Source organism: Rhinolophus hipposideros (genome assembly GCF_964194185.1).
Source record: "Rhinolophus hipposideros genome assembly, chromosome: 7".
In the NCBI taxonomy this organism is placed as follows: Eukaryota; Metazoa; Chordata; class Mammalia; order Chiroptera; family Rhinolophidae; genus Rhinolophus; species Rhinolophus hipposideros.
The window spans coordinates 96,210,823-96,227,375 of record NC_138053.1 but is presented as its reverse complement, the minus strand read 5'-3'; the positions used below and the strand labels follow the sequence as shown (position 1 = coordinate 96,227,375).

General features: G+C 43.1%; 1 protein-coding gene across 5 annotated transcripts in view; it reads left to right on the top strand.

Moving 5' to 3' along the window:
* ADCY2 (adenylate cyclase 2) overlaps positions 1-16,553 on the top strand; it is a 370,893-nt gene that overhangs the window by 310,903 nt on the left and 43,437 nt on the right. For all 5 annotated transcript variants that reach the window (XR_013993678.1, XM_081054221.1, XM_081054223.1 and 2 more), the window contains exons 18-19: positions 4,537-4,706; positions 13,307-13,391. Coding sequence is in view for 4 of the 5 variants with exons in the window: in XM_081054221.1 (XP_080910347.1) it covers positions 4,537-4,706; positions 13,307-13,391 (255 nt within the window). In the remaining variant the exon portion in view is untranslated. The remainder of the gene's footprint in view (positions 1-4,536; positions 4,707-13,306; positions 13,392-16,553) is intronic.

Genomic DNA, 16,553 nt, shown 5'->3' with positions numbered 1-16,553 from the left:
ATCATCTAAAAGTAGCATAGATTATCCCAATTCCATTTCTGTCTCATATAGTCAGTTTGAAGAATGCTAAATGAAGTATTTGAGGGACTGAAATTGATCATTTAATATGTATTTTTTAAAACGTCCTACCAATCTTTTAAACCCCACTAGCAATTGCGATAAAGATTTCCTTTCCTCCTTTTTCTTTCACTCACTTGTTCCCTTGATATTTGGCTTTGATACTGTTCCTCATCTTGCCATTTCCACTTCCTGGGCCTCTCACAGCTGTGTGTATAGAGAATAGGGGCGTCTGCATCTGGTGTTCTTCTGAGGCCATGACTCTGGCAGAGGCATGTGACCGGGGTCCATGGGAGGTCCCTGTGGGCTCAGGAAGAGACAATGGCAGAAGTTTCCTCCTGGATCCATGGGGTCCTGGCTTTCGTTTTAGGCACTAAAGCCCAGGGAGGATTAGACACATCTTTTTGTTATTAATTAAGTGGAAAGTGAGAGATGAGACCCATAGGGACTTACCAGCCGTGATTTCACCGTGGACAGTGTGGAACTGCACTCTTTGGAGAAAGATTGCAACTAACGTGAGGGCTGCCTCTTCCTCCTTGAATGGACGGGGTTAGCAGCACATGGTCCATAGACCAGTGACGGGAGAACACCTCCAAATTGTCCCCATGTGACATTCACAAGGCATTTGAATGGTTTAAAGTAAAGAGGCGTTTCCACAGGATAGAAACACAGATCTGGCAAAGCATTTTTTGGAATCTCTCCATCCAATAGTTTTGGGTAGAACAAGTCACCAAGCATGGCACCACTGCAGGCAATACGGTCCTTCTGAATTTCATTTGGGTAAGTCTGTATGATACCCGATTTTCAAAAGAAGCAAATCACTAGAAACTCAAGATTGCGAAAGGTCATACTTACTCAGCCTTTGAAAAGATCCTGCAAAAACACACAACCAACTCTTTAAAATCTTAGCCAACAGGCTACTGTTGTCCCAATAATAAAACTTCAGAAACAGAATGATGGTGGCTTTGCCAGGGCGCTCGGCGTGCTCACGTCCTGTCTATACAGAAAGGAACACTTTTGTTTACTCAGAAGTTCAGGGGTCCCAAAGGAGCCCTGAAAACCCAGGCTTCCCCTTTCATAGATGTTTGGGAACACGGGGAAAGTTGTTTTGTGTATGTGCTCAGAGTACACCTCATGCCTCTCAAAGCCCATCTTATGTGACACCTGCGGCTGACAGGAGTGACAGGACTGCCACCATCACTGCTGTGTGTGGATGAAGTAATGCATCTTCTTAAGGGCCATTTATAACAGGAATCAGAAAGCACCCACACAGACTTACTTTGCACCCTGCAATACTCATTTTGGAAATCAATGTTAATGACGCGAAGACTTAGCTCCCAGGGCGTCCATTAAAGTGTTTGCAGAACATCAACAATAAACAAGCAAAACAAAGCAAACAACCTAAAAGTTAGAACACATTCCATTGTTTCAATAAATGAATTCTATTATTTAGTTATATCCAGCCATTACAAAAGATGTTGTGGAAAAGACATAGAAATATATATTTTTGATAAGTTATTAATTAAAAAGTATCATTTAAAAACATCTCAAACAGTATAATACCAATTTTCTAAAATAATCATGCCAATAATAAGTAGCAGAAGAAAAAGCCTGGAAAGATATACACAAAATAATTAATAGTCTCAAGCTGGATATTGGGGATAGTAGGAGACCCTTATTTTTTTACCTGTTCTTTGTGTCTCCTAATTTTTAATATCAGAGGTATTATTTCTATAAGCAGAAAGAAAAGAGTCATTTTAAAATGTCCGACAAAGTCAACTGTAGGAGCTTGGCCATGTGGGCACTCGGTACTCTACCAAGCACTTAGAGCATCACATCAGGAAAACTACCCTGTGATCAGGTACGATGGGAATTCCCATTTTCCAGGTGAGGAAACTGAGGCCAAAGGAGACTTCGGTGCATTACCCAGGATACCAGTGGCTATTCCCTTGGTGTTAAAATGCCAGTTGATTGCATTGATTAATTATATCAAAAATGTCAATGACTATATTAACTAATATTCACTTAGCTATCTTAATGTTAACTAATATTAATGAATGATATTATTTAGTAATTAAAATAATATTAATAATTATTAATTTAAATTATCATATAAATAACGAGTACAACTCTTAACTACTCATTAGATTAACTGTATCAAACCTGTATAAAAATAAGGTCACCAGGACTTCTCCCCTAATAGAGAACAGCTTGGGAGCCTGAACTCCACCACCGGCCATTCTCCCTGGTGGGCTGCGTCCTGAGGTAGTGACGGCTGACAATCAGGGCTTCTGAGTCATTCTCCCTCATTCACACATCCCTCTGTGGCATCTGCAGGGTCCCAACTTAACTTTAGTTAGTTCCCAGAATACCTGGTGCATGGCCCGCAAGCATTCTAGAGAGGTTTTTTCTTAATAGAAAATGGACTAAAAGCCTATTTTCCATTAACGTATGTATTTTCATAGATAGTCCTGAAATGTGAAAGCTTTTTAAAAGCCTTAGAAATGCATTTTAAAATGTAAAACCATAGACATGTTTGTACAGGTATTGGCTGGCATGTTGTTGTTTAATTAGGGTTATTACAGAAAACCTTTACAATCCTATCCCCCCCTAAAAAATATTCATCTAAATGGCACCTTATTTTGCTTTTCATTTAATGAGGCTGTACTGGTTGATACCTGTCATTCTAATAATGGTTTTTGGCATAATTTTAGAAGCAGAATCCTTTTTAAAACCAAATCTCACAATGATCCCCAGTTGATACTTATAACAGCAGACTCTACGTAAAGGAAGAATCACGTTGCCTGACCACTGCAGCTCACTTTTTGACTTTCCTCTCTTCCCCAAGAACAGGACTGATGAGCTAATATCGGTAGCCTTCCAGATAGCTTATTGTGGATGACCTTACCTGGGGAAATAAAAGAGCTGGAATAGCAACAATAAGCAATTTATCCATGGCTTATTCCATGTAATGAAACTAAAATGGAGTAGCTTACAAAGTGGGCTAGTTTTTAAAGACAGGGTTTATCAAGCCTCCATCAGATATATGTTTCATTACAATTATTAAACTTTTTTCAGTACTTTTTCTGTCCCAGGAATGCTAAGCTAGTGCCGTAACCCCTTGATGTAAAACCCCCTTGATGTGGCAAATCAGGGCTTTGAGAGAATGGCAGCCATGTCATTTAGTCCTTCCAGGCTCTGAGCGTTATTTCTTCTTCTCAGTGACCTGAGAAGAAAATGAGGATATTATTACCCTCATTTTACAGATGAAGACACTGCGACACAGGCAAGCTAGGTCGCTGACCTAAAGTAACTCAGGCAATGAGTGGCTAAAGCAGGATGGAATCCAGGGCTATCCTGACTCCACTGCGTCCGTCCGTCGTGGTAAATAGTGAGAAAGTTAACCCTGGGCTGGCCTGCCGCTGCTCCCTATGAACTGAAAAGATGGCGAGTACCCACTTCTTCCCATACTCGGTTCTTCCTGTTTCTTCCAGTGCCTGTCCATTTCCAGGGTATTTGACTTACCTTGGTCAAAACTTTTAGTTTTTAAAATTCTTTCTGTTTTAGATAGCCCCTCTGACACACAGTTTTTCTTTTAACAAAATGCCTGTGCTTGTTATGCTTTTAACAGAAATACCCATAGTGATTTATAGCCTCTTAATGGATTAAAGAAAGGCCAATCCCCTCATTTTCCCCCTTATCACCACACACCGCCCCCTTGGGATTAGAAAGCACAAAATTGCCACGGGGATACGAAAGTAAGTTTGGGGAATGTAATCGATAACATTGTAAAGATTTTGTAGGGTATCTGATGGACACTTGTCTCGTTAGGGCGACCACCTCAGGGATGATGTAGATGCCTGATCACTGCACTGTACACCTGAAGCTGAAGCTGAACAATAATGAATGTCAAATACAAGTTTATATATATATTTACAAGAAGCGGAGTACAGCATTAGGAATAGAGACAGTGGAAATGTAATGGCTCTGTGCGATGTCAGAGGGCTAGTGATGGGGGAGGGGGGTTCACACAGTGTGAGGGATATAAATGATAAACTTCTAATTATTACTTTGTTTTGTGCATCTGAAACTAATAAAAAACAAAAGACCAAAAAAGATTCTGCATGCTCTAATTTTAAAAAAATCTGTAAATGTGTAGGTAGTCATATTTTCATTTTCAAGAAGCAAATGGCGTTGGCTTATAATGTCCAAATTTTTTTGGATTGTTTCTATTTGACAATGTGTATGATTATTTTTATTAAACATGCTAAGCTGGGTCAGCAAGCCACGCAATGAGTATTCTAGATCAAATGTGTTCAAGCACTGACCACTGGATCAATGAGCAGAAAAAGGCATCTGCTTTCACAGCACATTTCTAAGTTGACCAGTGAGCTTGATGGTGATCCCCAGTTTCATTCTTACTTCAGCATTTGTCAGGAGAGGTGCTGAGTATTCCTCTGACGTGTCTTCCTGTTCTAGTATTTCATCTACAGCTGCATTCTGGGACTGATCTCCTGCTCAGTTTTCCTGCGGGTGAATTACGAGTTGAAAATGTTGATCATGATGGTGGCATTGGTGGGCTACAACACCATCTTTCTCCACACGCACGCCCACGTCCTCGATGATTACAGCCAGGTCTTATTTGAGAGGTAACCTGCTTCCTCTTCCTCCTCTTTACGTTAGTTCTTTCTGGGGACATTGGTAACGTGAGTGTGGGATGAGTAAATGCAAAGTAGCAATAGGAGAGTCATTAGTAATCACTGGGTGAGAGTTTCCTTCAAGTGATGGTTCAGAGGATGATATGTGTGTTTATTACAGATTGCGTAGAATGTGTATTATCATAGATGCTCAGAAAGCATGCAGTGGTGGAGAGAGATGATTTTGTTATCTGTACTCTATCGATAAGAATAATCCGAGGTTTCTCACCCTCAGCATTATTGATGATTTGTATTGAATAATATTCTGTTGGGGATGAGGAGCTCCCCTGTGCATTGTAGGATAATTAGCAGACCCCCCGACCTCTGCCACTTAATGCCAGACACAATCACTCAAAGTCACGACAAACAAAAATGCCTCCAGACATTGCCGAATGTGCCCTGTAAAGCAAAATGGTCCCCATGTTCAGAACAGTTGGTTCGACATACACAAAAATACTGGAAAAATAAGTGGATGTATTTCCGAGTTACAGTGCTAAATTTCATTGGGAAAGTTCCTAAAATACCCTTGTATAGAAGGGAGAGCTTTTATCAACTGTGGCAATTCTCCGTTCTATGAACAAATTGACTTCCAGGAAAAGGTATGATTGTGTTTGTTACTCTCCCAGCCTTAGGACTAGATGCTCATAGAACAATCCTCTCAGGGCCATTCACTTGGGTTTATACAAGGTTTCCTGTGATTAAATTGCTTCCATAAGCTTCTAATGAATATTATATTCCCTGCTTGAAAAAAGGTTTAATCATCATGATGTTCTCTGTCTTACATTTTAACAGCAAAACAATGTTTTATCCCAAATGTTAGATTTATTCCTGGACCCACCAGCCTTCATGTTTCTTCTGTGAGCACTTTAAGTAATCCTCCATAATATTTCTATATTTCTTTTAACGTAAAGCAAATCCTTAAATATTTGCAAGGATTTGTCGCTCTGGAAAGATGGTTTGAGTTGAGAACACACACCCACAGACTTGTCCTTTGCAGCCTAGTGTCAACCACAGTGGGTCCTTCAGTGTGCACACGTTTCTGACCCATAAGAACACTTTCAGAAACACAACTGCACTGCCTTCCCTTCACCTAATTTAATTTTCATCATTCTCCACACCATGAAGTCCTAATAATCTGTAATCAAGCTTAGGGTAGTAGGGTGGCAAAAATGCATAATTGTATTAAGGAAATTTGATGATTCCTTAGCCAAGATGAGAATGAAACCAGCAGTTAATTTTCCAATAAATTCTCACAATTGTCAACCAAACATGCTTTAATATTTCTGTACTGTATCCAGACAGCCCATATCAAATCGCTAACTAAATGTACCGTTCCTGATTTTTACACGCAGCAGACGATGATATTAAACTCCCCTTTATTAAATTTAAAGCTCCTGAATGTACTACACAGCTGTAGCAAAAGAAGAAATGAGATTAGCAAGTTCCTGACGGGTGACATTTACTTTTTGGGGATCTGAGTGAGAAGCACTGCCTGTGATTAGGACCCCAGCAGCAAGACAGCAGTAATTTGGTTGCAGGAAAGGAGTTTTTCCTGTCAGAGCCTCTTCATTTCATTCAAGATCTTTTGTGTTTGTTCTCTTGGTTTTGTCTTTACGATAGCCTTAAAGCTAGGGAGGGCTGAGGTGAGCAGCCTCAGGGACTGGCCTTCACTTCCAACAGGAAGCCAGTATCCTCTCTAGGTGGGTGCACCTGTCTCCCCATTTCTAATCTTGACCTTAAAGTTCTGGCACTTCCAGACCTGGTTCCTTCGTGAGATGCCACAATACCTCCCAAAGCATTCGTCCACAGAAAGATGAATATACTACATGAATTCAAACATAATACCAAATTTTCTCTAATATCAGTTTAAAAATAAACCCAAGTGAGCGACTCTGAGAAGTGGAAATTTAGAATTCCCTCCTGATTTCTCAGCCTCCTTGTGTGTTTGACGCAACCCTGTACCTCACGCCAGAGCCCAAACCCATCAATGTCAATGTTTGCTTTCTCTTCTGAGATTTAAGAGATTCCCCATCAAACGACAGATACAGATTTCCTCATTCTCTGTCTGGCTTACTGATGCTGACACAGCTCTTTCAGACAGGGAACTGGAACGAAGATCCTTTAAAAAGTAAATAAATAAAACTGATCTGGGCTGGTGCCTTGAGAGTGACTGTCCCTAAGTCCCAAGCCAGGCATCCCCTTCAAGGAGGGAGCTAGCTTAAGGAGCGCAGATGTGAGGAGCTGTGTATGGTCAGAGTCACAGAAAAGTGACATCAGCATCAGGATGAAATAAGATGTCTCTCATTTCCCGTCCCACCCCCAACCACAACAATAATAATCGGCACCTTCCACAGACTAATAGTTTGCATCTGTGGAAGTGGTACCCTCCAGCACCATGAGCCAAAGGGTCCAGGAGGAGTCTTACCTACCCATGTATCAGGTAATAGTCATACAGACCTTGGTCCCGGGCATGGACCCTGGTGGCCCATGGACCTGTCCCAGCCCCTCTCAGCTGTGATCTGGGAGCCCCTGAAAGATACTCTGAGCCAGTCACCCGTGGACCAGAGAGCCTTTGTGGAAGTCCACATTCCCAGAGGAGAGGTTCCAGCACACCACTGGAAGAAAACTGCAAGCTTGAATGCATTCAGGTAGGAACAGTTTGAGTCCACCCACCTCACCCCTCCCTCAAGGCAGCACAGCTTAGGGCCAAGACACCTTCTCACCCATGGCTTCTCCTGCGGAGGAAAAACACGCACGTGTGATGAGCACCGGCTTCCCAGCTGTGCAGGACACTACAGGAGGCCCATGTCTTTCTTGACCCATCCAGAGTACTAAATCGGAAGCGTCACAACTGGGGGTCACGAAGAGCTGCAAGAATGGCAGAGAGGACTCTCAAAGGGCATTAAAAGGATTCTGCTGACTGCATTGTGACCCCCATCATGCATTCTGCCCATGAGCCGTAGGGAGCACCTCACCCATGATTCCTCCCCACGCCAACTGGCCCACAGGCACCCCGTGCTCCATGTACCTCACCCGGCACCCTGTTCTATGGCCAACTCCCTGTGTGCACCCCCACTGGCAGCGGAGAGAGCGAGTGTTGGCTGAGGACTAGGGAGCACACACAGAAAGCTGGCCCAAACATGCAACTTCAACATTAGCAAGTTTTGTTTGGGAAAACAAAAAGGAAGCTGTCAGCACTGGGCCTGGGGCATTGCAGGATGGACAGGAGGAAAACAGGCTTAAAACTTCTGCCACACGCAGGAGCAAGACGCGTTTTGCAGCTTCCAAGAACACACAAATGGTGGACATGTACATGAAAAGATGCTCAACATCACTAATCAGGGAAATGCAGATCAAAACCACATGAGATACAGCCTCACAGCTGTCAGAATGGCTGTCACCAAAAAGACAAGAGCTGGCGAGGATGGGGAGAACAGGGACCTAGGGCACTGTTGGTGGGAATGTAAAATGGGGTGCAGCCACTGTGGAAAACAATGTGGAGCTTCTGCACAAAATTAAAGATAGAACTGCCACGTGATCCAGCAATCCCACTTCTGAGTCTTTATCCAAAGGAAGTGAAACCAGGACCTCGGAGAGATATCTGCACCCCCATGTTCATTGCAGCATTATTCACAATAGCCAAGGCATGGAAACAACCTAAGTGTCTGTCAATGGATGAATGGATAAAGAAGAGGTGATCTATATATAAATACAGATATATCACGCTTTTACGTCGGTTTATCTACTATTACCAACACAACAGAAACTAAGTTTCTTGGGGTACTTTTCTTCGTAAAACATAGAGGCTTACTTCACCTAGAAAAACACAAAATTTGTAAATTTAAATGTTTGCGTCTACCTGCCAGGACTGCTTTCTCCCCTGAGAGGAATGAAAATGTTGTTTCTTTCCTCACCAGAACTGTTTGCCTTTAGGTTAGATACAGGTTCACCAGGTAATCCCTGGTGACATATCTGTCACTCAGTTTGTCAGGTTTCTTTGTTCCTTTGGACTCTCAAAACTTGAGAGCCAAAGTGAATGCCCTATTAACAGCCTCAGGTAAAGGCCAACTACAAATTAGTGTGTGGCTACAGGCATGTTGGGTATATAAGTCTCCAGACTCCAATTTTAGGTATCAAAGAAAGCACATTTGGTCACATTTTGGTTGGAAGTTTGGCTGAGTTCTGAGTCTTAGAGTTAGAAACTTCCTCAGTTCTATTAGCTCTGTCTTCCCCACTGTATAACTCATTGATAGAACAACCCTCGTATGTGAAAGTCTGGAATGGATTTCATCCTTAAAACTCAAAGAGGTGAGAGAGAGAGAGACACACACACAGAGAGAGAGAGAGAGAGAGAGAGAGAGAGAGAGAGAGAGAGAGAGAGAGAGAGACAGAGAGAGAGAGAGACAGAGAGAGAGAGAGACAGAGAGAGAGAGAGACAGAGAGAGAGAGAGAGAGAGAGAAAGGCCTGACACCTAATAGCTATCGTTTTTATATAAATGGCTAACCTAATTGTTATGTGTTGAACTGTGTCCCCAAAAGAAGATGTGTTGAAGATCTAAAGCCCTGTACCTCAGAACATGACTTTATTTGGAAACAGGGTCATTGCCGATGTATTGAGTTTAGATGAAGTCATACTGGAGTGAGGTGGGCCCTAATCCAACATGGCTGGTGTCCGTATAAGAAGATGACCAAAGCAAGACAGAGATACACAGGGAGAATGTCATGTGATGATGAAGGCAGACATTGGAGTGATGCAGGAATGAGCCAAGGAGTGCCAAAGCTAGTGGCCAACCACCAGAAGGTAGGACGAGGCCAGCCAGGATTTCCATGCAAGTTTCAGAAGGAGCATTGCCCTGCCCTGCTGACACCTTGATTTCAGACTCTGGCCTCCAGGACTATGAGATAATACATTTCTGTTGTTTTAAGCCACAGAGTGTGTGGTTTGTTGTTTTGGCAGTCTTGGGAAACTAATAAAATGATCAACACAATTGACTAGACTCTGCCAAGAAGACCTCCTGGAATTTGATTCTCTTCCAGGTGCTTCCTCCACACACCAAATTCCTTTTCTTCTCACCTCTCCCACAAACATACAAACAACAAGGTAACCCGGGAGTGAATCTATGGACGGAGAAATTCGTCCTTCAAGCTATAGGAACCCTGACAGCAGCCATCCGTGAGAGGCCTACAGGGGAGACAGGGGTTCTGGGGGACGTTGACAGTGCTTTTGGGCTACTTGAATAAAAGAAGTTTTAAAGACACCTGAATGAAACCCAAGAAAACAAGATGCAGTCCTTCCTAGTACAGAGACTCTCAGGAGTGGAAACGGCACCATGTGTTGGTACACAAGTCTGTTCTACAGGCTGTGTTGTCGCTCCTGATGACTGAGGTCCACTTAGGTCTGTACTTTCAAGTCCACTACCCTGCCCAGCAGTGAGGCCCTCCCTGTCTTGCTTATCCCTAGTCCCCACCTGCAGCCACCACGAGGACTCAAGGTCTGAGAGATGAGTAGAGCAGGACTCTTCCACCCCTAAACCAATGTTTAAATGCATTAATAGGAGGAGTGCCAAAAAGGGATTTTTCCCAGGAGGTTGCTTACATGTATTTTCTGTGTGATTAATTGCAAACCCAATTGAGATCTCAGAGAACTCTCCAGAAAGGCTGTGCTTGCATTGAGGGCTCTTTTCCCCCTGTCAAGCTAGCTGTGATTAGAAGAATCTGCTCGTCAGCCTATGGAGGTCTGCAGGCCATGAATTCCATAAAGGGATCCTCCCTCCCACTCTCCATCAGTGAGAGGGACCTGAGCTGGCTCTGTATGTTTGGGGCATCTGGCCCCTTACCTGGGAATGCAAAGGGGACATGAGTTCTGATTGGTTACACCAATGAAGCTCCTGCAAGGTCCTGACCTGAGAGTTAGCATTTCACTCTTAGTCTGGGGCTTACAGGGATGGTGGGTGGAAGAGGGAGGTGGCCTAGCTACTTTCTCAAACCCCTGGAATTGTGAAGTAGTAAGATGTTCGTGAAGCAATATGAAAATTAAAAACTCAGCCTGCACCGTCTTCTTGGGCTGTTGGCTGCATTGTACCACTTTTACTAACTGGTCAAGATTGTGTGGATGCAATCAGTATAGGAAAAAAAATGAGTTTAGCATTCATTGAAGTCAGCGAGTTTATAAACATCTGCTCCCCTGAGTCCCTTCAACTGTGCTGTTTGACACAGCTGACAGGGCTGCAAAGGAACCTTGTTTCTTAAAACCAACACTAGCAAGACAGAAAAATGGTACTTTTCAGCTGATTTCATTCTCAGAGAGAAGCTGGTGACCTTGTTATGGCTGATGAGCTCGTATTCTTCTAGCCACAAGAGGTTTGGTCAGGAGGAAAGCACCCTAAATGCACACAGTCTTTCTGGAGAGTTCTCTGAGGTCCTAAGCTCTTGAACCACTGAGACCGGGTAATTGTGTCTTCATTTCTGCAAGAATCCACTTTCCTTTTGAGCTTGGAACTTGCGTTTTGTTAATGACACTCACCGCTCATTCCTTATCTGTAACTTCCTAGTTCCATCCCCTCTCTTGTTACTCTGGTTAATACTAAAAATCATGAGTGCCATCTAGGAACCGCTTCCTGTGTGGCAGGCTCTGTACCAGGTGTCTAGTCAGCAACACACCCCGTAAGGTAGGTATTGGTACCCCCTTTGGCTCATAAGGAACATGGGATTTGGAGGGGCTTCTCCTAGGTCCCACAGCTCAGTAGAGAGGGTGGAGCCAAGACTCCATCCTGGGCTATCTTACTTCAAAGCCCACCTGAGCTCTTTTCTTTAGTATTGTTATCAATTCCTCTTATTATCTCATCAGCACTTGAACCCTCCTTGGAGAAGCAGAAAAATCTCAAAGCAACTTCAACTCACAAGCACAAAGTGATATTTATAGATGATTTAATGTGATGTATGATGCTTGTGTGACATGGTATCTCTACATCATCAACATTTCTTTCAGGTCTGTCTATAGTTACATGTGGGAAACTATCATTTGTCAGTTTATGCAGGACTACCATGGGGGACGGCAGTAGATTTCTCCTTGCATTCTGTGTTTTCAGCCTTCTCCACAGAGTTAGAACCAATGGGAGATATAGATATGGATATGATATAGATAGATATAGATATAGATGATATAGATATAGATAGATGTAAATATGGAGAGAGAGAGATGGATCTAGAGATAGACATATATAGATATAGATATAAATATAGATATAGATGGATAGAAATCGACGGATAGAGATAGATGTAGAGATAGATGATATATAGACATAGGCATCATATAGATCTAGATACGGATAGAGATATAGATAGATGATACAGACTAGACAGAGACATGATATCGATGATAGAGATGTAGATATATAGATTAGACAGACAGGTACGATTTATCACCAAGAATTGCCTCACCTGATAATGGAGGTTGGCAAGTCCAAAATACGCAGGGCTGATATCCCAGTTTGAGTCTGAAGGACAGAAGCTGCTATAGGACCAGGAAGAACCAATGTCACAGTTCACAGGTAGGAGAGAATTCTCTCTGGCTCAATGTTGGGTCAACCTTTGCTTCTGTCCAAGCCTTCAACTGATGGATAAGGCCCGCCCACATTATGGTGGGCAATCTCATTTACTCCACCTGCCAAATGTTAATCTCATCCAAACCATCCTCACAGAAACACCCAATTAATGTTTGACCTAATAGCGTCTTGTAGCCCACTCAAGTTGACTCATAAAATTGACCACCCCACAAGCAAACTCAGATGTGTAGGTGGTCATTGCCTAGAATGTTGAGGTGAGGATGGAGGGCCCGGGCCAACATGGGAGAACTTGGGCAGGGATAAGTGACTGATGTCTGCCTGTACCTGAGGGGAAGTAGGCCAGTGGATCTAGGGTTTCCATCCTTTTCATGCCCTTCTGATACAAAAGCATTTATATGAAAAAGGGAATAAGAATGGGTGCGTGCGAGAAAGTCGTATGAAAGTATCTTATTCATAGGTTACAGTAGCTTGCAGAAATTGTTTCCTTCTTCATTTTTATACCTTACATGATTATTAAATTCTAGCAAAATATCTCTTTCTGAGAATAATGACTTAAAAAAAACGGAAGGTATCATACGGAAGATGGGACAATTAAGTTTGTGAACTTTCCACTGTATAAGCACATGGTGGAAAGTTTGCGAAGTTAATTGTGCAACATTCATATGTCACATTATCCATATTGATAGTGTAAAAATATTACTAAGACTCTGCTATTCCTTCCTCTTGTATTTCTTAGAGCATGGTATAAAGTAAGAAATCTATATTAATTTGGAGGGACTTTTTTATTGAGCTCTCAAAATGGGATTGTTTTGTTGTTTTGATGTAATCAGAGTTTGAAGATATATTTGGAAACACGCGTGTGTTGGTGGGAATAGAATGTAAACAGGCACTAGAGATTCTGAAGTTGCTGACACAAATTTTAAGTCCTGTGTGTCTGTCATTTTGTATTGTTTTTGTCTGTTTTTTTGTTTGTTTGTTTTTTAATAGACCAGGCATTTGGAAAGACCTAAAGACCATGGGCTCAGTATCTCTCTTTATATTCTTCATCACACTGCTTGTCCTGGGCAGACAGGTAAGAAGTCTGATTTTTTGCCTAACTTTCTATACGGTGCTGTGTTAATAATACTTTGCTGATGTGCATTGTAGTTACTTTCATGCAAACCAATGTTGAAGCATCAGAATCATCTTATGTAGGGGAGTGTAGGTAGATCAGGTATGTGGGCTTAGAGACAAAAGGAAAAAGGTCTTTCATTTTTTCCACAAGTGGCAAAGTTTGTGAATATTCGTGATCCAAATCAGTTTTCTTGTTAAAGCTCAAAATACATTTTGGACATCTCGTAAGGCTAAAAAAAAGCGTTCCCTCATAGCTGACATCCCTTGATTGGGTTTCATTTGCTTTGCAGAGTGTATAGCATGCCTCTTTTTTTTTTTTTTTTTTTTTTTTTGCTGTCGCTTGCAATCATTTCTAGAAATACAGCCCTCTGTTCAAACATTTTATTTTGTGATGTGAATGAACCTGTTCCTCCTTGGGCCCCCACCCCCTGTTGGTCTCCCAGTAGAGGCTGTGAGTGCAGGGGTTTTTACAGGCAATGTTCTCCCTCTGCCTGCCCATAAAGACGATTGCCCAAAGAGCAGACTCATCTCATGCAGACAACTCTGCCTTCCTCAGTCCAAATTAGCTTTGAGTGCTTCAGTGGAGAGCATGAGTCGAAGAAGTGATTCACTTGGAAAGAACCAGCTAAGATACAAAGCCAATTAAATTACATACACATCACTAAACTGTTAAGTAGGAAGCTGTCGATCGTCAGGGCAGAATCCAGATCTGTGAGTGACAGCCCAGTAGCCTGGGGACTGTAGTCTTCTGTCGGCCAGAGTGGTGCAAGTGGCAGCCTTCCCCAGAGGTCAGGGGACAGCCCTCACCCCTATTCCTGGAGCTTGGGAGATCCCTGTCTCTCCGCTGCCCTCCCCGGCCTCTGTCCCTGGCACCTGCTTGGTTCTGCTTCCTTTGGCTTCCATTATTGACAACCTGTACATTTCAATTAATCTATTATATAATACCATGTCCCGATTTTTGTTTTGTTTTTTTTTTGCCCCGGTTGCGTTTGTTTCTCCTACTACCTGGTTTTCTCCATAGTGACCAGCTGTCTGTTCTCGCTCATAGAGAAAAAGCATGTCCTCCCCCAGGAAACACTGTAGTTTGGAAGTAAAAGAACCGGAGTTCCTTGCAGAATATCACCTAGACATCATCCCTCAAGAAACAACATGGCCATCTCCTCTGTGGGGTCACCTGTTTCTCCGTTTCCTACCTGGGATGTTTTGTCCTGCACTTCCTCCCATTAGAATGATCACTCAGAGGGCTTCAGAGCAATACATTTAAGAACCTAGAATAGAATTGAATTCTCCCATATATGTATTCATCATTGAGATGGTAAACACTCCATCCCACTACATAAATGTTATTGAATCCTCCGCCTGCCCATCGGTCACTCTCTAATGGATTTAAGATAAATAGTCAAAATCGATAATATTATGGTTGGACATTAATTTAACACAGTAGAATGAATGCTGGTCTTACAGGAGTCATTCCTTTTTGTCACTAACGTGACAGTAAGTAATACGTACATTTAGAGGACTCAAAGTCATTACTTCCCCCGGGAGAACTCGATTCGTAGTCGTCCTTTAACACCAAGTAGCACCAAGGATATTCCCACGTGAGCCAGAAGGCTGACATGCAGTCTGAAATCATTAAGAGAATGACTTGCTAAGGTCCCAAGACATCCAAGCTAAGAGGAACTGCAGTCTGAGATGTAGAGTTTCTGTACACCCTTCTGGAAAAACAAATACGTTATAAACTGACATTCAATATTTGTAATCAGGATTTTAGGTTTCATATGTGTTCATATCCTCAGAGTTGTTTATTTCCTGAATGGTTTTGTAAACCATCACACAGACATTTTGCAACTTATTTTTGTCGTCATTTGTCCTAATGGCTCCATGGCCCCATGACCATCTTTTCGGAATTGATGGTGATGTGTTTGCTTTCTGAGCAAGTTAGTATACTAATATTGCTGTCGGTTTCTAAGAAATCTTAATGAAAACATAATACATGCCCTGGATAAGAGCTACAGACCTGTTCTCTGTACTGAAATCGAGTTTGTGATGGAAATGCTGGCCAACTCAAGGGCCTTTCCTGTATTTCTCCCGGGTTTAAACAGCACACTGCCATCGAGGGTCTGCCTTCTAGGTGGGCTCACTCCAGATGTGGAAGCAGGCAGTTGGCAGCCTCGTGGCCCACAAGTGAGGCTGAGATCACTATGTGTGACAGTCCAGAATCCAAGCAAAGGTGGTCACATGCTTCCTGCACCCCGGACAGGGACTGTTTCTTCTGTCTGTGTAGATAGACATAAATCCCTCTGGTTCCTCAGTGTGTTTTCAGACGTAGACAAAACACAGGAGTGACCTGGAGACTGTGCTGGGATGTCAAACAGCAGTGAGGGCCTCTGGGGTCCCCATCTGGTCTGGATGTCGCTTCCAGGCTTCCTGCTGTCTCCTGCCCTTGCTGTGAATGAAGAGCAGATGTCGTTTTTCTGAGTGGTCCCTGGGCCCCTGAGAACATGGAGAATAGCCGCAGATAGAACCTGAGAGATGGGTGGCGATGTGAGGAATGGAGGTTCCCGAGGCAGGGCTGCTGTGTTATTGGAAGTGACAGGCAGAGTCACGGAGACAGGGGCTCCCGACTGGCCCTCTGCTGGATTTCTCCCCATGAGCTCCCCTGTGATTCTGCCAAATCGCCCTTTCTTCCTCGTATAAGGACAGCAGCCGTTGGAGTCCCCGCCCACCCTAAATCCAGGCTGATCTCTGCTGAGATCCTGAAGGTCATTACATCTGCAGAGACCCTCTTCTCAGTGAAGGTCGCGGTCACAGACACTGGAGAATAGGACTTAGAATTGTCTTTGGGGGACACTGTTAAATCCATGAGAACCAGTGTGGGATAGAAACATTTGTCCTCCTTTGGGTGTTGCCACGTGAGTTTCTAACGGACCTGTACATCAAGGAGAAGACTCTATAGCAGAGTGTTGCTGTGGGAGGGCAGACATGAAGACTTGGCAAAATGGCACTTTCCGCCCAATGTAGCTGGTCCCAGGCTGCTCTGGTTCCTTGTGGTAGGAGACTTGCAAAATGCTTGCCTACAACGCATGAGCAGTTGCTTGGAAAACCTGAGCGGCCTTTTCGT